The sequence below is a fragment of the Pan troglodytes genome, chromosome 1 (genome assembly GCF_028858775.2).
Source record: "Pan troglodytes isolate AG18354 chromosome 1, NHGRI_mPanTro3-v2.0_pri, whole genome shotgun sequence".
Taxonomy (NCBI): domain Eukaryota; kingdom Metazoa; phylum Chordata; class Mammalia; order Primates; family Hominidae; genus Pan; species Pan troglodytes.
Genome location: NC_072398.2, coordinates 186211604 through 186234236, shown reverse-complemented (window position 1 = coordinate 186234236; position 22633 = coordinate 186211604). Strand labels below are relative to the sequence as shown.

At 48.5% G+C, this 22633-nt stretch overlaps 1 protein-coding gene across 4 annotated transcripts in view; it reads left to right on the top strand.

Annotated features, from left to right (window-relative positions):
• The first annotated feature begins 5835 nt into the window (after positions 1 to 5835).
• Positions 5836 to 22633, top strand: part of KIF2C (kinesin family member 2C) — a 28788-nt gene continuing 11990 nt past the window's right edge. The window contains exons 1-8 of one of the 4 annotated variants that reach the window (XM_001151337.7): positions 5836 to 6495; positions 7415 to 7509; positions 13898 to 13999; positions 14166 to 14214; positions 16781 to 16903; positions 20021 to 20143; positions 20622 to 20722; positions 21632 to 21727. In XM_001151337.7, the coding sequence (XP_001151337.1) occupies positions 6426 to 6495; positions 7415 to 7509; positions 13898 to 13999; positions 14166 to 14214; positions 16781 to 16903; positions 20021 to 20143; positions 20622 to 20722; positions 21632 to 21727 (759 nt within the window). In that variant the 5' untranslated portion in view covers positions 5836 to 6425. Of the gene's footprint in view, positions 6536 to 7414; positions 7510 to 12879; positions 13272 to 13897; positions 14000 to 14165; positions 14215 to 16780; positions 16904 to 20020; positions 20144 to 20621; positions 20723 to 21631; positions 21728 to 22633 lie in introns of those variants that run through there. The other 3 variants (XM_063781280.1, XM_009456117.5, XM_001151208.6) reach the window with 3 other exon arrangements.

The following is a 22633-nucleotide window of genomic DNA, read 5'->3' as shown; positions in this document are numbered from 1 at the left end:
ATCCCATGTCCAAGGCAAGAAAAAAGGGATGACACCAGGAAAGCATTTTCTGTCATTCCCTTTTAATAGAAAAACAACAAGTCTTGCCCACAAGCCCCCAGAACTCTCCTGCTTACATCTCATTGGCCAGAACTGTGTCCCATGGCCAGCTCTAATTGCATGGGAGTCTGGGAAAGGAAGTATAGTAACTATAAAGCTTTTTCAGTCTCTAATGTGGAGATGATTTAGGAAGAAGGGGGTTGAGAATACCTGCTGAATTAACCATCAACAGTGTATGTCACAAACAGTTGGTTCATTTGTTTTCTACCCTATTTTCTTTATCCCTTCCTGATGTCTTTTGGGTGAATCCTCACCCTTGATCCTGTTGCTCCTCATTTCATTTTGGCTGTAACCATTCTGCTATTCAATTCATGTATGGATTTCAACTATTAAATTTTTCAAACCTGGTATTTTCAGTTGCTTCTTCCTGCCTTAACAATATCCTTCCTTATCTTTTGAAGATGTTCATTATGCTTATTTCTTTTTTCTTTTTTTGAGATGGGGTTTGGCTCTTGTTGCTCAGGCTGGAGTGCAGTGGTGCAGTCTTGGCTCACTTCAATCTCCGCCTCCCGGGTTCAAGCAATTCTCCTGCCTCAGCCTCCCTCCTGAGTAGCTGGGATTACAGGCGCCCGCCACCACACCCGGCTAATTTTTGTATTTTTAATAGAGATGGGATTTTACCATGTTGGCCAGATCAAGTGATCTGCCCTCCTCAGCCTTCCAAAGTGCTGGGATTACAGGCATGAGCCACCATGCCTAGCCCATTATGCTTATTTCAAACTATCAGATCTATTAATTCTGCTTCCTCTAATATCAGTTTCTGGCCAGATGTGGTGGCTCAAGTCTGTAATCCCAGTATTTTGGGAGGCTGAGGCAGGCAGATCACCTGAGGACAGGATTTTGAGACAGGCCTGGCCAACATGGCAAAACCCCGTCTCTACTGAAAATACAAAAATTAGCCAGGTGTGGTGGTGGGCACCTATAGTCCCAGTTACTCAGGATTCTGAGGCAGGAGAATCGCTTGAACCCGGGAGGCAGAGGCTGCAGTGAGCCAAGATCATGACACTGCACTCCAGCTCAAAAAAACACTCTGTCTCAAAAAAACAAAAACAAAAACAAAAATCCCAGCATTTTGGGAGGCTGAGGCAGGAGAATTGCTTGAATCTGGAGGCGGAGCTTGCAGTGAGCCGAGATCATGCCACTGCACACCAGCCTGGGCCACAGAATGAGACTCCGTCTCAAAAAAAAAATTAGTTTCTCAGTCTGTCGTTTTCCTATTATTGCAAATGTGTTCCCCTTTAACTTCACATCACCCTGGGGGCATCAGTGATTGTGACAGGGGAAAACAAAAGCCCAGAACCCAGGATACACAGTATAGGAGGAGGTACGGAGATTATGTCTAAAGTCAGGTATGTTCCTACGTGGCCAGGCTAGGGCACTGAGACAGCGCTGCTGGTTTTCTGCCTCACAGTGGCAATGGGGCAGTTAACGACCCACCCACGGCCTTGGGGGATAAGAGTGGCATATGGAGGGAGGGGCGATGGTGAGCACAACTAAAGAGCTCTCCCTCAGCCTGCCCCGCATGTCAGGGTGTCTGACCCTCTTCCACTCTGGCTGCAGTCACAGTCTCCCCACAACTGGCTCCTGGCCGCCACCTTCTCTTTTTTTGAGATGGAGTCTCGCTCTGTCACCAAGGCTGGAGTGCAGTGGTGCAATCTCAGCTCACTGCAACACCGCCTCCCGGGTTCAAGCAATTATCCTGCCTCAGGCCCCAAGTAGCTGGGACTATAGGCATGTGCCACCACACCCGGTTAATTTTTTGGATTTTTATTAGAGACGGGGTTTCACTGTGTTAGCCAGGACGGTCTGGATCTCCTGACCTCAGGATCCACCTGACTCAGCCTCCCAAAGTGCTGGGATTACAGGCGTGAGCCACCGCGCCCGGCCTTTTTTTTTTTTTTTTTTTTTTTGAGATAGAGTCTCTGTCACCTAGGCTGTAGTGCAGTGGTGTGATCTCAGCTCACTGCCACTTGCAACTCCCGCCTTCTGGGTTCAGGTGATTCCTGTGCCTCAGCCTCCCAAGTAGCTGGGATTACAGTCTTGTGCCATCACACCCAGCTAATTTTTATATTTTTAGTAGAGATAGCGTTTCACTATGTTGGCCAGACTGGTCTTGAACTCCTGGCCTCAAGTTATTCTCCTGCCTCAGCCTCCCAAAGTGCTGGGATTACAGGTGTGAATCACCACAGCTGGCCCACCTTCTTTTTTTTTTTTTTGAAACAGGGTCTCATTCTGTTCCCCAGGCTCAAGCGCAGCTGCACGATCATAGCACACTGCGGCCTCGAACTCCCCAGGCCCAGGTGATCCTCCCACCTCAGCCTCCTGAGTAGCCAGGACTACAGGCATATGCCACCACACCCGGCTAATTTTTGTATTTTTTGCAGAGATGGGGGTCTCACTGTGTCACCCAGGGTGGTCTGGATCTGCTGAGCTCAAGCAATCTGCCTGTCTTGGCCTCCCAAAGTGCTGGGATTACAGGTATGAGCCACTGCATCCAGCTTAGTCCATTTTCTGTTGCTACAACAAAATACTGGAGACTGGGTAATTTATAATGAACATAAATTTATTTCATTCATGGTTCTGGAGGCTGAGAAGTCCAAGAGCATGGTGCTTGGATCTTGTGAGGGCCTTTTTGCTGCATTATAACATGGCAGAGAGCATAACATAGTGACAGGGCAAGAGCGTGTCAGCTCAAGTCTCTCTTCTTCTTCTTATAAAGCTACCAATTCCATCACAGGGCCCCATCCTGATGACTTTATTAATCCTAATTACCTCCCAAAGGCCCCACCTCCAAATGCCATCAATATGTGAATTGGGGGATTAAGTTTCCAGCACATAAAATTTGGGGGACTCATTCAAACCACAGCATATCCCTAAACAATATTCCATCTATTCTTGTCTCTCTAGTCTGGTTCTCACCCTCAATAGTTCACCAAGACTGCACAAGGTCAGCAATGACTTAGGTGCTAATAAATCCAAAGGATACTAGAATGTCCTCATCTTATTTGGCCTCTTGAGTAGCTCTTCAGAGTTACTTTCACCTTCTTCATTCCATCCCTTGACTTCTAAGGAACTCCCCCCAACTCTTTTGTTTTCTTCATCCCTTCAAACCACCCTAATCCCATCTCCTTTGCTGGCTCCTCCTCCCCTGCCCTACCTCAAAATATTGGCAAGTCCCATGGCTCAATTATACATGTTCCTCTCATCTCCATCTATACTCTTTTCCTAGATAGTATTCAGCTCATGACTCCAAATACCATCTACATAATGCAGACTGCCAAATCTCAATCTCTCGCTTTGACCTCTACCTTAGCTCCCAGTTTGTATATCCAACTGCTCAGTTGACACCTACACTCAGATGTCTTGTAGACATCTCAAATTCAAAATGAACAAAATGAAACCCTGGACTTAACCCCCAACTCATTCCTTCACAATCCCACTCTCCCTTTTCAGGACATGGTCCGTCATCCAGCCAGGTGCTCTAGCCAGAAACCAGGAGTCATCCATGACCACCCCTGTCATTCACATCCAACTCATCAGCAAAACCCATTCACTTCACTTCCCAAACATGGGGTATCTTGAATCAGTTCTTTCAGCCATACTTCCAATCCAGTATCACTACCCTGGCCTATGCCAGCATAATCTCTTGCCTACTAAGTGGTCTCTGCCTTCTGTCTTGCCCCTTTCAAATCTACTCTCCACACAATAGCAAGTTTGACTGACATAAAAGTAAAATGTAGGAAGGGCGCAGTGGCTCACACCTGTAATCCCAGCACTTTAGGAGGCTGAGGTGGGCGGATCACCTGAGGTCGGGAGTTCACGACCAGCCTGACCAACATGGTGAAACCCCGTCTCTACTAAAAATACAAAATTAGCCGGGCGTGGTGGTGCATCTCTGTAATCCCAGTTACTTTGGAGGCTGAGGCAGGAGAATTGCTTGAACCTGGGAGGTGGAGGTTGTGGTGAGCCGAGATCACACCATTGCACTCCAGCCTGGGCAACAAGAATGAAATTCTGTCTCAAAAAAAAAAAAAAAAAAAAAAAAGTAAAATGTAAATCAGATCTTGTTAGTCCCCTGCTTAAAACTTTTCAATGACTTCTCATTAGCATAAAAGCCAAAATTATTACTACAGGCCACAAGATGCTCTATGATTTTGCCCCTCCCCACCTCTTCAACTTCTTCTGATGCTCCTCTCCCCTACTGCCTTCCAGTCACCAGTTCTTCAAACAAGACCTTTCCTGGCCGGGCACAGTGGTTCACGCCTGTAATCCCAGCATTTTGGGAGGCTGAGGCAGGCAGATCGTCAAGAACAGGAGGCCGGGCTTGGTGGTTCACACATGTAATCCTAGCACTTTGGGAGGTTAAGGAGGGAGGATCTTTGAGCCCAGGAGTTCAAGACCAGCCTGGGCAACATAGCAAGACACTGTCTCTAATTAAAAAAAAAAAACTCTCCCTCTCCCCCTCCCCCTCTCCCCCTCCCCCTCTCCCCCTCCCTCCCCCTCCCCCTCTCCCTCTCCCCTGTCTCCCTCTGATGCCAAGCCGAGGCTGAACTGTACTGCCGCCATCTCGACTCACTGCAGCCTCCCTGCCTGATTCTCCTGCCTCAGCCTGCCCAGTGCCTGGGATTGCAGGCGCGCGCCGCCGCGCCTGACTGGTTTTCGTATTTTTTGGTGGAGATGGGGTTTCGCCGTGCTGGCCGGGCTGGTCTCCAGCTCCTGACCACGAGTGATCTGCCAGCCCTGGCCTCCCAAGGTGCCGGGATTGCAGACGGAGTCTCGCTCACTCAGTGCTCAATGTTGCCCAGGCTGGAGTGCAGTGGCGTGATCTCGGCTCGCTACAACCTCCACCTCCCAGCCGCCTGCCTTGGCCTCCCAAAGTGCCGAGATTGCAGCCTCTGCTCGGCCGCCACCCGGTCTAGGAAGTGAGGAGCGTCTCTGCCTGGCCGCCCATCGTCTGGGATGTGAGGAGCCCCTCTGCCCGGCCGCCCAGTCTGGGAAGTGAGGAGCGCCTCTTCCCAGCCGTCATCCTGTCTAGGAAGTGAGGAGCGTCTCTGCCCGGCCGCCCATCGTCTGGGATGTGGGGAGCACCTCTGCCCCGCCGCCCCGTCTGAGACGTGAAGAGCGCCTCTGCCCGGCCGCGACCCGCTCTGGGAACTGAGGAGTGTCTCTGCCCCGCCGCCACCCTGTCTGGGAGGTGAGGAGCGTCTCTGACTGGCCGCCCCGTCTGAGAAGTGAGGAGCCCCTCCGCCCGGCAGCCACCGCGTCTGGGAGGTGTACCCAATAGCTCATTGAGAACGGGCCATGATGACGATGGCGGTTTTGTCGAATAGAAAAGGGGAAAATGTGGGGAAAAGAAAGAGAGATCAGATTGTTACTGTGTCTGTGTAGAAAGAAGTAGACATAGGAGACTCCATTTTGTTCTGTACTAAGAAAAATTCTTCTGCCTTGGGATGCTGTTAATCTATAACCTTACCCCCAACCCCGTGCTCTCTGAAACATGTGCTGTGTCCACTAAGGGTTAAATGGAAAGAAAGAAAAAAAAAGGACAGGAACTATGTGTCTAGTTCATTATCTCCATTTCCTGGTACCATGCCTAGCAGGTGGTAGACTTCACTCAATAAATATCTGGTGAATCAGTGTCTTTCTGGAAATTTATACATAACTCCTTGAATGAGGCAACATGCTTCTCCACTATGCAATAAGAAAAACTAAGTCAAGTTTCTAATCTGTGGTTTTGTTTTGCTTTGAGAACAGGGTCATGGCTATGTTGCCCTGTCTGGTCTCGAACTTCTGATCTCGAGCGATCACTCCCACCTCTCCCTTCCTAAGTGTTGGGATTAACAGGAGTGAGCCACCGCGCCCGGCCAAGTCTCCAACTTGCTCGAGGTCACTGAACTTGCAATTGAAGAAGCTACGATTCGAACCCATGTCTGTAGGATCCCAGAGCCCTCACTGTCAAATACATACTGAAGTTTCCCAGTTTTCGGGAACCCCGCAGTACAAGGTGACCGAGGACAATACCAGAATTGGGAGCCCCAGACCCCGCGGAGCGGCGAAGTTCCCAGAAGGCACAGCGCTCGAGGGTGTGGCCAGACGCATGGGCGGTGCCGAGCGTCGGAAGATGGTTCGGAACTGCGTCTCCCCCAAGGCTCCGCAGGGCGCCGCTGACTGGCGGAAGCGAGGGCGGGGACAGCGGAATGACGTTTTAAGGACGCTTGCGCGCGGGTTTTAAACTGCGGCGGTTTACGCGGCGTTAAGACTTCGTAGGGTTAGCGAAATTGAGGTTTCTTGGTATTGCGCGTTTCTCTTCCTTGCTGACCCTCCGAATGGCCATGGACTCGTCGCTTCAGGCCCGCCTGTTTCCCGGTCTCGCTATCAAGATCCAACGCAGTAATGGTGAGGAGCGGGGTCCCTAGGTCAAGGGGACTCGTGAGCGGTGAGACGACTGAAATTACTGCCCCTCCCCGGACACACAGATGGGCTTTCACTCTCTTTCTCTCCCTCCCTCCTTTTCACACGCACTCACTCCGGGTCTCTGCACTGGCAGTCATTCTTGCCTACACAGGGGTGAGAGTCCCTGCGCTGTACGTGGGTCCCTTTCGCAGTCCTCTGGGAGTGGGCGGACCTTCTCCAAGGCTGGTAGACCTCCCAGGGAAGTTGGGGCTTCTAAATTCACTTCCCTTCCAAAATTCTCCCCTGAAAATGCCCTGCTCTTACGGGGACCTCGGTCTCCTGGCCCCTTTACTCTCGAATAAATATTGCGCAGTTGCGGTATGTCAGGTAAACGGGACAGACAAGATCCCTGCTCTTGAGGAGCTTGTAGTCGTTCTCTCTTTTGCTTAAGCAGGTACCGCAGTTCTGGCAGGTCTGATACCCGTGTCATTAGGGAAATGGACAGATATGACCGCCAGAAATGAGTTAGGAAAACCCCAAAAGGGCCAGATCCTCAATGCTATGTTGAGGAAAAGTTCATCTAAGGGCTGTGGGGAATCCTGTGCTCAAACATACCTTTTGTATGTTCTCTTTTGTAGGCTCTCTCTTTTTTTGTAGGCTCTCTTGAGTAGGGGTGAATCCTTATCCCATGCAGCTCAGTTTAAAAACCTGTCCCCAGCCCACCTCACTGTGGATATTCTAAAGGTGAAGCCCAGGAGATTTATTTGTTTCTCTTAGTTTTTTGTTTTGTTTTGTTTTGTTTTGTTTTTAAGGTAGCTGCCTGTTCCTTCAGGTTAACTCCACTTTGGGAATCTCTGTGGAATCCTAAAAGTGAAGCTCTCAGGAAAGAGATGGGTAACTCTGGTTTTTTCATACTTTATAGGTTTAATTCACAGTGCCAATGTAAGGACTGTGAACTTGGAGAAATCCTGTGTTTCAGTGGAATGGGCAGAAGGAGGTGCCACAAAGGGCAAAGAGGTAGGTTCTATGAAAATTCCTCTACCACATTTAATGTCTTCCTACATAAAGGATCTGTGCAGAAGTGGAATCTGTGAGAGCCTAGTTTCTGATGCTGTGCTCTTCTCACTCACGCCTGTAATCCCAGCACTTTGGGAGGCTGAGACGGGCAGATCACCTGATGTCAGGAGTTCGAGACCATCCTGGCCAACATGGCGAAACCTGTCTCTACTGAAAATACAAAAATTAGCCAGTCGTGGTAGTGCATGCCTGTAATCCCAGCTACTTGGGAGCTTGAGGCAGGAGAACTGCTTGAACCTGGGAGGCGGAGGTTGCAGTGAGCCGAAACTGTGCCGCTGCACTCCAGCCTGGGTGACAGAGTGAGAATCTGTCTCAAAAAAAAAAAAAAAAAAACTGGCTGGGTGCGGTGGCTCTTGCCTCTAATCCCGGCACTTTGAGAGGCCTGGTCTGGAGGATTGCTTGAGCTCAGGAGTTCGAGACCAGCCTGGGAAAAATGTTGAGACCTTGTCTCTACAAAAAAATAAAAAATTATCAGGGTGTGGTGGCTCACGCCTGTGGTTCCAGCTACTTGGGAAGCTGAGGTGGGAGGATTGATTTAGCCTGGGAGGTTGAGGCTGCATTGAACCATGATCGAGCCACTGCACTCTGGCCTGGGCGACAGAGTGAGACCTTTCCTTAAAAAAAAAAAAAAATGGTCGTCTTGGCTGGGCACAGTGGCTCACATGTATAATCCCAGCACTTTGGGAGGCCGAGGCGGGCAGATCGCTTTGAGCTCAGCAGTTCAAGACCAGGCTGGGCAACATGACAAAACCTCATTTCTACAAAAAATACAAAAAACATGAGCCAGGCATGGTGGTGCATGCCTGTGGTCCCAGCTGCTCTGGAGGCTGAGGCTGGAGAATTGCTGGAGTCTGGGAAAGCACAGGTTTCAGTGAGCTGAAATTGCACCACTGCTCTCCAGCCTCCTGGGCAACAGAATGAGGACTTGTCTCAAAAAAAAAAAAAAAAAAAAAGAATGGTCCCCTTCCAGATGCATTGGGATTTTATTTAGTCAGGTCCATTCTAAATTGAAGCAATCAATAATTTTCTGGGTTTTGTTTGTTTGTTTGTTTGTTTGTTTGTTTTGAGACAGAGTCTCGCTCTGTCGCCCAGGCTGGAGTGCAGTGGCGAGATCTCAGCTCACTGCAAGCTCCGCCTCCCGGGTTCATGCCATTCTCCTGCCTCAGCCTCCCGAGTAACTGGTACTACAGGTGCCTGCCACTACGCCCGGCTAATTTTTTGTATTTTTAGTAGAGATGGGGTTTCACTGTGTTAGCCAGGATGGTCTCGATCTCCTGACCTCGTGATCCGCCCGCCTCTGCCTCCCAAAGTGCTGGGATTACAGGCGTGAGCCACCATGCCCGGCTCTGGTATGTTTGTAGAAAGCAAACTGCAGCCAGGCGCGGTGGCTCATGCCTGTAATCCCAGCACTTTGGGAGGCCGAGGTGGGCGGATCACTTGAGATCAGGAGTTCGAGACCAGCCTGGCCAACATAGCGAAACCCCCATCTCTACTAAAAATACAAAAATTAGCTGGGTGTGGTGGCACGGGCCTGTAATCCCAGCTACTTGGGAAGCTGGGGCAGGAGAATCACATGAACCCGGGAGGCAGAGGTTGCAGTGAGCTGAGATCATGCCACTGCACTCCAGCCTGGGCAACAGAATGAAACTTCGTCTCAAAAAAAAAAAAAAAAAAAAAAAAGCAAACTGCACAGAATTTTAGGTTTTAGAAAACTTTGCTTGCCCAAGCTAGGTTCTGCATGCACACTACCTGTGATATCAGTTTGGTGAATGAAATCAATAACCTGGTTGAGGAAACAAAAAGACGTTTCTGAATCACCAACTAACAGAAGGCAACTTGTGATGAATGGCACAGATGAGCATTGCTAGAGCAGCTCAGAGGTGGAAACTTGCTGAGAATGGGCTGGGCTTAGAGGGTGGAGTGTGAAGGCTTAGCTGAAGCAGCAAGATGGCACACATGGGGGCCATGAAGAAGCTGGCCACGAGCAGTGCAGGGCCCAGGATGCTTGGCAGCCGCAAAACAGCTGAAAAAGGAGACAAAGGTCTTCATGTCTGGCACTGAGCTGGTTAGGTTTTCTTCTGTAGGCAGTGGGGAACCTTGGAAGGATTTTGAGGAGAGCACTGTGACTAAGACATTTCTGTTCTAGTGGCATTGTGGTGTAGTGAAAAGGTCACTGGGCTAGGAGTATGAAAACCTGGATTCTAGTCTGGCTCTGCCACTGCTTTGTGTTCTCAGGCATGTTTCTGCCCCTCTTCGAAGTTTAGTTTCCCCATCTATAAAGTGAGGATGATGATAATGTCTACCTCACAGGGTTGTTGTGAGGATTTACTCAGCAAGTTTTTTGGACTGCTTCCAAAATGCTAGACACTTATTGGGTGCTAGGGATACAGAGGTGAAGGAGACAGACTCTTGGACTCTCTTCCATGGAGCTTAATAAAATAATACATGTATTGTAGCTGGGCACAGTACCTGTAATCTCAGCACTTTGGGAGGCTGAGGCAGGAGGACCTCTTAAGGCCAGGAGTTTGAGTCCATCCTGGGCAAATACAGCAAGACCTCATCTCTACTAAAAATAAAAAACAATTAGCCATTCATAGTGGCTTGCGCCTGTGGTCCCAGCTACTCCAGAGGCTAAGGCAGGAGGATTGCTTGAGCCCAGGAGTTCAGGGCTACAGTGAGCCACTACACTCCAGCCTGGGTGACAGAGACCCTGTCTCAAAAACAAATAAATAAAAAAGATAAAACATGTAAAAAGCTTGCTTAGCATAGTACGTATAGTAGAGATATTTAGGTGGTATATTTGAGAAATAAAAGGATTGAATGCTTTCCATTATCTGCCCCTAAAGAATCAAGAGGTTCCTAAAATTCCTTTCAACCAGCTATTATCAGTCTTTTGTGATTTGTTTTTGTTGTTTGTTTAGAAATATATCCCTTGTTTTACCTCAGATCAAATACTGCTTTTGGAATAAGATCCGAACTTCTTAGTGGGGCATTCAGAGCCTTTTCAAGCTCTGATTTTTTTTTTTTTTTTTGAGACGAAGTCTCACTCTGTCGCCAGGCTGGAGTGCAGTGGCACGATCTCCCTCAGTGAGCCAATTTCGGCTCACTACAACCTCCATGCCCCAGGTTCAAGCAATTCTCCTCACTCAGTCTCCCAAGTAGCTGGGATTACAGGCACCTGCCACCACACCCAGCTAATTTTTGTATTTTTAGTAGAGACAGGGTTTCCCCATGTTGACCAGGCTGGTCTCAAACTCCTGACCTCAAGTGATCTGGCCATCTCGGCCTCCTAAAGTGCTGGGATTACAGGCATGAGCCACCACACCTGGCCCAAGCTCTGATTCTAATCACCCTTTTTCTTTGTACCACATACTCTTCTTCCACATATCCTATGCCCTGGCAAATGAGGCAGTTTACTGCTCTGTGACTGCCTAATTCCCTGCTGCCTTTACACTCTTATTCCTTTCTCCTGGGATGTTCACCCTGAATTATCAACATGAGAATCAGTTGATTGTCAGAGCAAGGCTTAAAACTCTGGTTTTCGCGGGTCGTGGTGGCTCACACTTGTAATCCCAGCACTTTGGGAAGCTGAAGCGGGTGGATCATGAGGTCAGGAGTTCAAGACCAGCCTGGCCAATATAGTGAACCCGCATCTCTACTAAAAATCCAAAAACTTAGCCGGGCGTGGTGGTGCGCACCTGTAGTCCCAGCTACTCAGGAGGCTGAGGCGGAAGAATCGCTTGAACCCGGGAGGTGGAGGTTGCAGCGAGCTGAGATCGCGCCATTGCACTCCAGCAGCCTGGGCGACAGAGTGAGATTCCGTCTAAAACAGGCCGGGCGTGGTGGCTCATGCCTGTAATCCCAGCACTTTGGGAGGCTGAGGTGGATGGATCACCTGAGGTCAGGAGCTCAAGACCAGCCTGGCCAACGTGGTAAAACCCTGTCTCTACTAAAAATACAAAATTAGCTGGACATGGTGGCGCGTGCCTGTAATCTCAGCTACTCAGGAGGCTGAGGCAGGAGAATCACTTGAACCTGGGAGGCGGAGGTTCCAGTGAGCTGAGATCACGCCACTGCACTCCAGCCTGGGCACCAAGAGTGAAACTCCATCTCAAAAAAAAAAAACAAACCTCTGATTTTCTTTGTTGTTTATGCTCTCTGTAGTTTAGGGGTTAGAAATGGGGGAGGTATGTACCAAGAGTCTGTGGCTGTCCCAGAAGTGTGGATAGAAGTGTGATTACTGAAGTGCTTGCCAGCTTTTGCATTTAGTGATTCTATCCTCCTTTTTTTATTTAAATCTCATTCTGCTTTGATTTCCTTTGTACATATGACTTATAATCCCCATTAGAAATTGAGCTCATGGTGGCAGGGGTTGTATATGTCTTTTTTTTTTTTTTTTTGAGACAGTGTTTCGCTCTTGTTGCCCAGGCTGGAGTGCGATGGCGCTATCTCGGCTTACCGCAACCTCTGCCTCCCGGATTCAAGCGATTCTTCTGCCTCAGCCTCCCGAGTAGCTGAGATTACAGGCATGCATCACACCTGGCTAATTTTGTATTTTTAGTAGAGACGGGGTTTTTCCATGTTGGTCAGGCTGGTCTCGAACTCCTGACCTCAGATGATCTGCCTGTCTCAGCCTCCCAAAGTGCTGGGATTACAGACGTGAGCCACCACGCCCGGCCTACATATATCTTAATTCATCTTTGACTACCTTCCCCCTGCAGGCTGCTGTCTTCGTGGTGCCTAACAAATGTTTGAATAGGCAGCAAATAACTGCAGGTTTCTTTTTTCTTTTTCTTTTTTTTTTTTTTTTTTTTTTTTTTTTTTTTTTTTTGAGACGGAGTCTCGCTGTGCCGCCCAGGCTGGAGTGCAGTGGCGGGATCTCGGCTCACTGCAAGCTCCGCCTCCCGGGTTCACGCCATTCTCCTGCCTCAGGCTCCTGAGTAGCTGGGATTACAGGCGCACGCTGCCACACCCAGCCAACTTTTTGTATTTTAGTAGAGACGGGGTTTCACCGTGTTGCCCAGGCTGGCCTTGAACTCCTGAGGTCAGGTAATCCGCCCACCTCGGCCTCCCAAAGTGCTGGGGTTACAGGCATGAGCCACCGCGCCCAGTCCTGCAGGTTTCACCTCTAGGCAGTAAAGCCCTCACCCTAGAGTACATGCTTCAGCTCTGTCACATTTTGAAATACAAATAACAAACTTGGGACAAATTTAATATGTCTGAACCTGTTGTAAAGCTATCCTGGTGAAGTTTGAGTTGTTCCTGGAGAATTGCAGGACTCTGATGATGTAAACTTAGAATTGTGACCTCATTGCAGGCATCAACAGGAAATAGGTAAGGCATGGGCAGGAAGCCGTAACTGGGGAAGTTTCTGGGCCCAGAAGAAAATGTAGGTAGTCTTAGGGTTAGGTAGCAGCTGTCAGGAACTTGCCCCTGCCCATAAGATCCTAAAGGGCCCCCATTTGACTCTCACCAGACAGTTAGAACTTGTTTCCTCCTCCGTGTCAGCCATCAAGAGGTGCTTGGGGGGCTGTGCCCAGCAGGACCTCACTGCCCAGCAGATCAGCAGGGGAGCCAAGTGGCCTAGATCTGCTGTGGAGTACCTGACTGTTTGCCTGCCTGTCTGCCCTCCTCTTCACCTCATTCTCATCACTGACGTCTACCATTGGCTTGGAAATCAGAAACCCATATCCATCTAGATGGTAAACCATTATTAAGGAGTAACTATTTGTTTTATAGCTATTCATACTTAGTGGAACTTAAAGTTGGTAAAGTTTGAATTTAGGGGTACCACTGTCTATAGAAATTTAATTTTTTCTATGTTGTTTTTTTGTTTGTTTGTTTGTTTGTTTTTTGTTTTTTGAGACAGAGTCTTGCTCTGTTGCCCAGGCTGGAGGGCAGTGGCTCAATCTCAGCTCAATGCAACCTCCGCCTCCTGGATTCCAGCAATTCTCCAGCCTCAGCCTCGGGGGGCCAGGCACAGTGGCTCACACCTGTAATCCCAGCACTTTAGGAGGCCGAGGTGGGGAGATCACCTGAGGCCAGGAGTTTGAGACCATCCTGGCCAACATGGTGAAACCCTGTCTCTACTGAAAATACAAAAATTAGCTGGGCGTGGTGGCGCATGCCTGTAGTCCCAGCTACTCAGGAGGCTGAGGCAGGAGAATTGCTTGGACCCAGGAGGCAGAGGTTGCATTGAACCGAGATCGCACCACTGCCCTCCAGCCTGGGCGACAGAGCGATACTCTGTCTCAAAAAAAAAAAAAAGAAAAAATGTATTTGGATTGAACAATGTTGTTTCATTGAAACTTTTACTTGCTCCTTGCAGATTGATTTTGATGATGTGGCTGCAATAAACCCAGAACTCTTACAGCTTCTTCCCTTACATCCGAAGGACAATCTGCCCTTGCAGGAAAATGTAACAATCCAGGTAGGTGCCTGTCATCTGGCTGCAACCAGTGCCCCAGAGAATTCACTTTGCTTATTGACTCTTTGCTGATTGATTGTCTGGCATTTTAGCATAGTACATGGGCCCAGGATAGGCCCTTGAGAATTGATAAGAGCCATATATTGTGACAATTTGATTTGTTTTTCAGAAACAAAAACGGAGATCCGTCAACTCCAAAATTCCTGCTCCAAAAGAAAGTAAGTGGATTTCTACTAGCTTACTATCATGGAATTTGTGTCAGGAATTATGTTTCTAGGACTCAGAGTTGTGGAAGCTCCTCTTTTGCAGGTGGTTTCTATGTGGGTTGAGTCCTACCTGTGTTCCAAGCATCTTTCTCTATGAGGAAGAATCCAATCTACAGCTATCAGGCCAACCTTTAAGAGACCTTGTGCATTTAGGAAATTTGCTGCCTGGCCTAGAAACCTTTTCTGTAGAATCCAGAGCCTGATGCTGAGGAGAGTGGGAATCAGCCATTGGTAGGCCTTTTTTCTTCCCTCAGGGCTCAGCCCCCTCAGGGGAACAATATGCCTTGGAAAGAGATTTTGAAAACGGGAGACACTAGGCCTGTGGGTTGTTTAGTAGAAGTACAGTTGGTGGCGCTATAGAGAGGGATGGCTGGGGCTGGAGAGTATAACAGCATTGCCTCGTCATCTAGGATGTTGGGAGTCTCTCTGCAGAAGTAGTCTGTGAAAACCTACTTTGACAACATGATAGACTGTGACTCTAGGGGGTAAGCTTCCCAAAAGATCCAGCTTAAAGCCAATTGTACCTTGAAGGCTGGTGACCTGCACAGCTCTCCAGGTCTAGGGGTCATCATTGCCCTGAAATGATCCAGCTACCTCAGGGACTCACAGAATACTTGGCTGGAGCTTCAGGTTCTGGGGGCCCTGAGTGGAAGGTGGTGCCATTGCAAGCTTGGGCCTGACTGTTGTGGTGCTGGCCCTTTGTTGCTGGGTGTACCGTAAGGTCATGCAGGAGAGTTGGGACTCGCGGCAGTCCCATTCTGTGTTCATGTCCTCAAAGGATATTGCCCCAGCTTTTTTTTGTTTTGTTTTGTTTTGTTTTGTTTTTCAAAGGCAGGGTCTCACTTGGTTGTCCATGCTGGAATACCATGATATGATCGTAGCTCACTGTAGCCTTGAACTCTTGGGCTCAGGCAATCCTCCCACCTCAGCCTCCCATGTAGCTGGGACTACAGGTGTGCCCCATCACACCTGGCTAATTTTTTTTTTTTTTTTTTTTTTTGTAGAGACAAGGTCTCACTATGTTGCCTGGGCTGGTCTCAAACTCCTGGCCTCAAGTGATCCTCCTGCTTCAGCCTCCCAAAGTGCTAGGATTGCAGGCGTGAGCCACCATGCCCAGCCAATAGCTTTTTTTCTTTAGGATGGAGTCTCGCTTTGTTGCCTAAGCTGGTCTTGAACTCCTAGCTTCAAGCAGTCCTCCTGCCTCAGCCTCCCAAAGTGCTGGGACTACAGGCACGCACCACCATGCCCAGCTACACAGCTCATTTTAATGGAAAAAAAAATCTTTAAGGCCCTGAGCAGTAGCTCATGCCTGTAATCCCAGCACTTTGGGGGGCCAAGGTGGGCAGATCACCTGAGGTCAGGAGTTCCAAGCCAGCCTGGTCAACATGGTGAAACCCTGTCTCTATTAAAAATACAAAAAACTGGCCGGGTGTGGTGGCTCACACCTGTAATCCCAGCATTTTAGGAGGCCAAGGCGGGTGGATCACCTGAGGTCAGGAGTTCAAGACTAGCCTGGCCAACATGGTGAAACCCCTGTCTCTACTAAAAATACAAAAATTAGCCAGGAGTGGTGGCGGGTGCCTGTAATCCCAGCTACTCAGGAAGCTGAGGCAGGAGAATCGTTTGAGCCCGGGGGGGCGGAGGTTGCAGTGAGCCCAGATCATGCCACTGTACTCCAGCCTGGGCGACAGAGTGAGACTCGGTCTCAAAAAAACAAAGAAAAACATTACAGATCATTTGGGGCTAGATGTGATGGCTCACACCTGTAAGCCCAGTGCTTTGGGATGTTGAGGCAGGAAGATGGCTTGAACCTAGGAGTTTGAGACCAGCCTGGGCAATATAGCAAGACTCAATCTTATTATAAAAATAAAAAATAAAATAAAATCATTAGGGAAATAGGACGATTGTAAAAATTCAAAACATGGATTATATATAGCCATCAGCCTGAACTTATAATACTCAGAAACTGGGTAGAAGTTGGTTTTGGCAGAGGTTGCAGTGAGCCAAGATCATGCCACTGCACTCCAGCCTGGGTGGCAGTGTGAGACTCTGTCTCTCAAAAAAGATGGGCTGGGCACGGTGGTTCACACCTGTAATCCCAGCACTTTGGGAGGCCGAGGCAGGTGGATCACAAGGTCAAGAGATCGAGACCATGCTGGCCAACATGGTGAAAGAAGATTCATAATACTTTTTCTCAAGGACTTAGATTAGGTCTCTCTCTCTCCAGAAATGTTTTCAGGATAGCTATAGGTTCCTGTACTTACTCAAGACAGCCGCTCTTTGTGGGAGATATCCTTGCCCTCGGGAGCTCCTAGATTTGCACAATGTGGACAAAGAGGTTTTGGGGTTACTGGTACTTGGTCTTTCTAATTTTTCCTTTCTAAGGAATATGGGAAGTTGGTGAGCCCCTTTCCTGGTGGCTGGGACCTATTTCACCTTGTACAGAAACTTGGAGGTTTGCCCCTGACCACCCTCCAGATCGTGCAGCACTGACTGGCTACTGCTCTCGGTTCTCCAGGTCTTCGAAGCCGCTCCACTCGCATGTCCACTGTCTCAGAGCTTCGCGTCACGGCTCAGGAGAATGACATGGAGGTGGAGCTGCCTGCAGCTGCAAACTCCCGCAAGCAGTTTTCAGTTCCTCGTGAGTAACGAATGTGCCCCCACCCACCATGTTTGAGGCCCTGGAGCACATTGCTTGGTCCCTGTGCTAGAATATCCTGAGATTCATCCATTCCCCCAGCTTCAGAACTGGTCTGCTCCTGCCCTACCAACACGGCTTTCTTATTTGGAAATCATCTCTTTTTTTAAAAAACTTAATTGAAACATTACACACACATACACACAGACATGAACACATAGCATTGAGTATTTAGTTCTGTGAATTTTTGTAAACTGAACACACTCATGTAACTAACATGATCAGAGCATTACCAGTACTTCAAATCACCTGAGTTCAAGCCCTGTTTGTCACATGGGGGCATGTTTTCCTGTGGCCATGGAATCAGTCTTTCGGAAGAGGTGAAAGACTAGGCAGAAGCCCTCTGAGATAGTTGAGGAGTCTAAGGTCTAAGTACACAGAGCATTGAGTATATAGTTCAGTGAATTTTCATAAACAGAACACACTCATGTAACTAACATGATCAGAGCATTACCAGTACTTCAAATCACCTGAGTTCAAGCCCTGTTTGTCACATGGGGGCATGTTTTCCTGTGGCCATGGAATCAGTCTTTCGGAAGAGGTGAAAGACTAGGCAGAAGCCCTCTGAGATAGTTGAGGAGTCTAAGATCTAAGTACACAGAGCATTGAGTATATAGTTCAGTGAATTTTCATAAACAGAACACACTCATGTAACTAACATGATCAGAGCATTACCAGAACTTCAAAAGTCCCTGTTGGGCATATTTGCAGCTCCTAATTCCCCCAAGGGTACCCATAATCCTGACTTCTAATAGCATTAATTAGCTTTTTTTCTTTCTGTATTTTATTATTTATTTATTTATTTATTTATTGAGACAGAGTCTCACTCTTGTCACCCAGGCTGGAGTGCAATGGCGTGATCTTGGCTTACTACAACTTCCGCCTCCTAGGTTCAACCAGTTCTCCCACCTCAGCCTCCTGGGTGGCTGGGATTACAGGCATGTGCCACCACGCCTGGCTAATTTTTGTATTTTTAGTAGGGGTGGGGTATCGCCATGTTGGCCAGGCTGGTCTTGAACTCCTGGCCTCAAGTGATCCGCCCACCTTGGCTTCCCAAAGTTCTGGGATTACAGGCGTGAGCCACCTCGCCCAGCCCTCTTTTTGTACTTTTTTTTTTGAGACGGAATTTTGCTCGTTGCCCAGGCTGGAGGGCAATGGCGCTATCTTGGCTAACCTCAATCTCTGCCTCCCGGGTTCAATTGATTCTTCTGCCTCAGCCTCCCGAGTAGGTGAGATTACAGGCATGTGCCACCATGCCAGGCTAATTTTGTCTTTCTAGTAGAGATGGGATTTCTCCATGTTGGTCAGGCTGGTCTCGAACTCCTGACCTCATGTGATCCGCCCGCCTTGGCCTCTCAAAAGTTCTGGGATTACAGGCGTGAGCTACTGCACCCGGCCCTCTTTTTATACCTTTTTTTTTTTTTTTTTTTTGAGATGGAGTCTCGCTGTGTCGCCCAGGCTGGAGTGCTGTGGTGTGATCTCAGCTCACTGCAACCTCTGCCTCCCCGGTTCAAGCCATTCTCTTGGCTCAGCCTCCCGAGTAGCTAGGACTACAGGTGCACACCACCACACCTGGCTAATTTTTGTATTTTTAGTAGAGACAGGGTTTCACCATATTGGCCAGGCTGATCTCAAACTCCTGACCTCGTGATCTGCCTGCCTTGGACTCCCAAAGTACTGGGATTACAGGTGTGAGCACTGCGCCTGGCCCTTTTTGTACTTTATATAAATTAAAATTTTTTTTTTTTTTTTTTTTTTTTTTTTTTTTTTGAGACAGAGTCTTGCTCTGTCACCCAGGCTGGAGTGCAGTGGCGCAATCTCGGCTCACTGCAAGCTCCACCTCCTGGGTTCATGCCATTCTCCTGCCTCAGCCTCCCGAGTAGCTGGGACTACAGGCGCCTGCCACCATGCCCGGCTAACTTTTTTGTATTTTTTTAGTAGAGACAGGGTTTCACAGTGTTAGCCAGGATGGTCTCGATCTCCTGACCTCGTGATCCGCCCACCTCGGCCTCCCAAAGTGCTGGGATTACAGGCTTGAGCCGCCGCGCCCGGCCTATATTAAATTGAATTTTTTTTTTTTTTTTTTTTTGAGACAGAGTCTCGCTCTGTCGCCCAAGCTGGAGTGCAGTGCTGCGATCTCGGCTCACTGCAAGCTCTGCCTCCCGGGTTCACGCCATTCTCCCTCAGCCTGCAAGTAGCTGGGACTACAGGCGCCCGCCACCGCGCCCGGCTAATTTTTTGTATTTTTAGTAGAGACGGGGTTTCACTGTGTTAGCCAGGATGGTCTTGATCTCCTGACCTCGTGATCCGCCCGCCTCGGCCTCCCAAAGTGCTGGGATTACAGGCGTGAGCCACCGTGCCCGGCTATAAATTGAATTTTAAAATTTTTTAAGTGAGTCAGATGAGGTGTGGAAAATTAGTAAATATAAATAAAAATTTTTAATGTGAATTGTCAGTCTTTAATAGATTATATAAATTAGATGCAAATTGTGTAAGACACACAACCATTATACTTTACATATATCAAATTCAGCTCTAGTACGATGAAGGTAAATGAATGGGTCATGACCACGTATGGGAAGTAATGAGGTGTTGTGGATTGGACCTTTCTGTATTGAATCAATCTGGTTAGTTATTGCCCCAGTTCCCTGTCACCCTAGATTTTCAGTCTTTGCTCCTGTTAACCACCTGGGTTCCTGAGGCTTGAGAGAAGTCAGAAAGGCCTGGCTTTTGTCCCTAAGACCAGACCTGGCCTGGCCTGAAAACCCATGCTTGGGTGAAGTCTAAAGAGTTCACGCCCTCAGAGGCTTTTCCCTTCATGTCAAAGCCCATACTGAACTGTTCACATACCCTTTAAGATATTTTGACCCCAGGAGCCAGCCCTTGCAGAAAGGGTGAGAGTGTGGGCTGAGGTGAAGGGAAAAGCACAAGCTCTGCACATACTGTAAGCCTTGCCGAGCAGGCAGGTCGCTCTCCCCACCCATAACCAGGGCCATGGGCTCAGGTGAGATGCCTGTGGTATACTTGCCTGCTTCTCCAGTGACTCTTGTTCCCCTACAGCTGCCCCCCCTAGGCCTTCCTGCCCTGCAGTGGCTGAAATACCATTGAGGATGGTCAGCGAGGAGATGGAAGAGCAAGTCCATTCCATCCGAGGTAGCTCTTCTGCAAACCCTGTGAACTCAGGTAGGCACACTGAGCTGTCTGCTGTTCTGCTTCTAGTGAGGCACAGATAGTTTACATCCTGTCCTAAACCTGGCCTACCTTGGCACCTGAGTTCAAGCCCTGTTTGTCACGTGGGGGCATGTTTTCCTCTGGCCATGGAATCAGTCTTTCATTATCAAGACAAAACAAGAACTGTTTCACCTCTGTGGTTGTTGAGAAAGCCAAGATGCATAGGAAGAGCTTGAGTTAGAACTGGAGTGCAGTTATCACTATTTGACTTCATATTGGCCAGGCCACTACTTTGTGGACTTGTCCATCCCGAGAGTCACATCTATTACTTCTTTTTGCATATAGTGATTTAAGAGTAAGGATCTAGAGAAGGCCTCTCCCTGGGAAAGGCCCAGTACTCAGTAAATAGCCAGAGAAGAGTAGGCTGGCTTAAACTGGTAACAGAGTGGGCTTCCTTTTTTTTTCTTTTTTTTTTTTTATGTTTTCATAGTTCGGAGGAAATCATGTCTTGTGAAGGAAGTGGAAAAAATGAAGAACAAGCGAGAAGAGAAGAAGGCCCAGAACTCTGAAATGAGAATGAAGAGAGCTCAGGTACCTTTCTTGGGAGACTAGGGTAAGGGTTTTTGGACAGGTGTCCTTAACCGAAACTCTACGGGCAACAGAGATACAGTTGGGCCCCAGCATTTCTGAAGCTCCAGTTCTTGAGGCCCCAATTCTTTTTTTTTTTTTTTTTGCTCTGTTGCCCTGGCTGGAGTGCAGTGGTGTGATCTCGGCTCACTACAACCTCCACCTCTGGGTTCAAGTGATTCTTGTGCCTCAGCCTCCCAAGTAGCTGGGATTACAGGCATGTGCCGCTAATTTTTTGTATTTTTAGTAGAGACAGAGTTTCGCTATTTTGCCCAGGCTGGTCTGGAATGCTTGGCCTTCCAAAGTGCTGGGATTGTAGGCATGAGCTGTTGCGCCTGGCCTCTGACGCTCCAATTCTGATATCCAGGAAATTTAACTGGTTTATCAGGATTCAGAGAACACATAATTCAGAAATGTTTCTGAAGGCCCTCAGATGAGGAACATTTCATGCTGATTGTCTAGTAAGCAAGCCCATCACATGCTCACATGGCATGATGGCCAGAGGGGCTGCAGGGCACAATTGGTCTGCTCTCTCCTATCCTCCCCCAAGTTGTACGTATTTGGAGGGCAGGGACTGCAGTACAGTCCCCTTATTTGGGTTCATTGCTTCTGGGAAGCCCGGTCTGCTGCTGTGCCTCCTAAAATGTGGAACTGGCCCTAGTCCCAGTTCCTAGCGTGCTTTGGCGTATGCTTAGGCCCCTCTGCCAATCTCTTCCCCAGTGCTTTGTACCTGGCTTCTCAACCCAGAGCCAGGGCGGGGACTTTGACAACTATGAAGGGTGGTGAGCAAAGAGCTGTTGCTGCTGCTGCATAGGGGTCTGAGAGCACTTATATCTTAACAGTCTGCCCTTTTTCACTCTCGTCTCAAACCAGGAGTATGACAGTAGTTTTCCAAACTGGGAATTTGCCCGAATGATTAAAGAATTTCGGGCTACTTTGGAATGTCATCCACTTACTATGACTGATCCTGTAAGTACATCCAAAGAACTTCCCTTTCTTAAGTGTACAATTGAGAGACAGAAAACTTCTCTTTACAGGAATGAGGGCATGCAGGAATCTTTACTCACCTTTGAGGGTTTTTTTTTTTTTTTTTTTTTGAGATGGGGTCTCACTTTGTCACCCAGGCTGGAGTGCAGTGGTACGATCTTGGATCACTGCAACCTCCACTTCCCTGGGCTTGAGTGATCCTCCCCACCTCATCCTCCCAGGTAGCTGGGACCATAGATACATTCCACCGCACCCTGCTGATTTTTTGTATTTTTGGTAGAGACAGGGTTTCACCATGTTGCCCAGGCCAATCTGGAACTTCTGGGTTCAAGCAATCTGCCTACCTTGACTTCCCAAAGTGCTGGGATTATAGGTGTAAGCCACTGTGCCTGGCTGAGGTTATTTTATTTTACTTTTTTTTGAGACAGAGTCTCGCTCTGTCGCCCAGGCTGGAGTGCAATGGCATGGTCTCGGCTCACTGCAGCCTCCACCTCCCAGGTTCAAGTGATTCTCCTGCCTCAGCCTCCCCAGTAGCTGGGATTACAGGCATGTGCCACCACGCCTAGGTAATTTTTGTATTTTTAGTAGAGATGGGGTTTTACCATGTTGGTCAGGCTGGTGTCAAACTCCTGACCTCGTGATCTGCCCACCTCAGCCTCCCAAAGTGCTGGGATTACAGGCGTGAGCCACCATGCCCAGCCGAGGTTATTTTTTAATATCCTTTGGTGGGCTGAAGCTAGTGAGGCCCACATGGGAGGGGTCTGATCTTTATAAACTGGGTTCCACCCCCATACCATAGGTTGGCTAGATTCCTGCATTAGTAAGAATCATGAAAGTGTGCTGAAACTCTTGTAGGCAGCAGAGTGAGAAAAATGGGAACAAAATCCA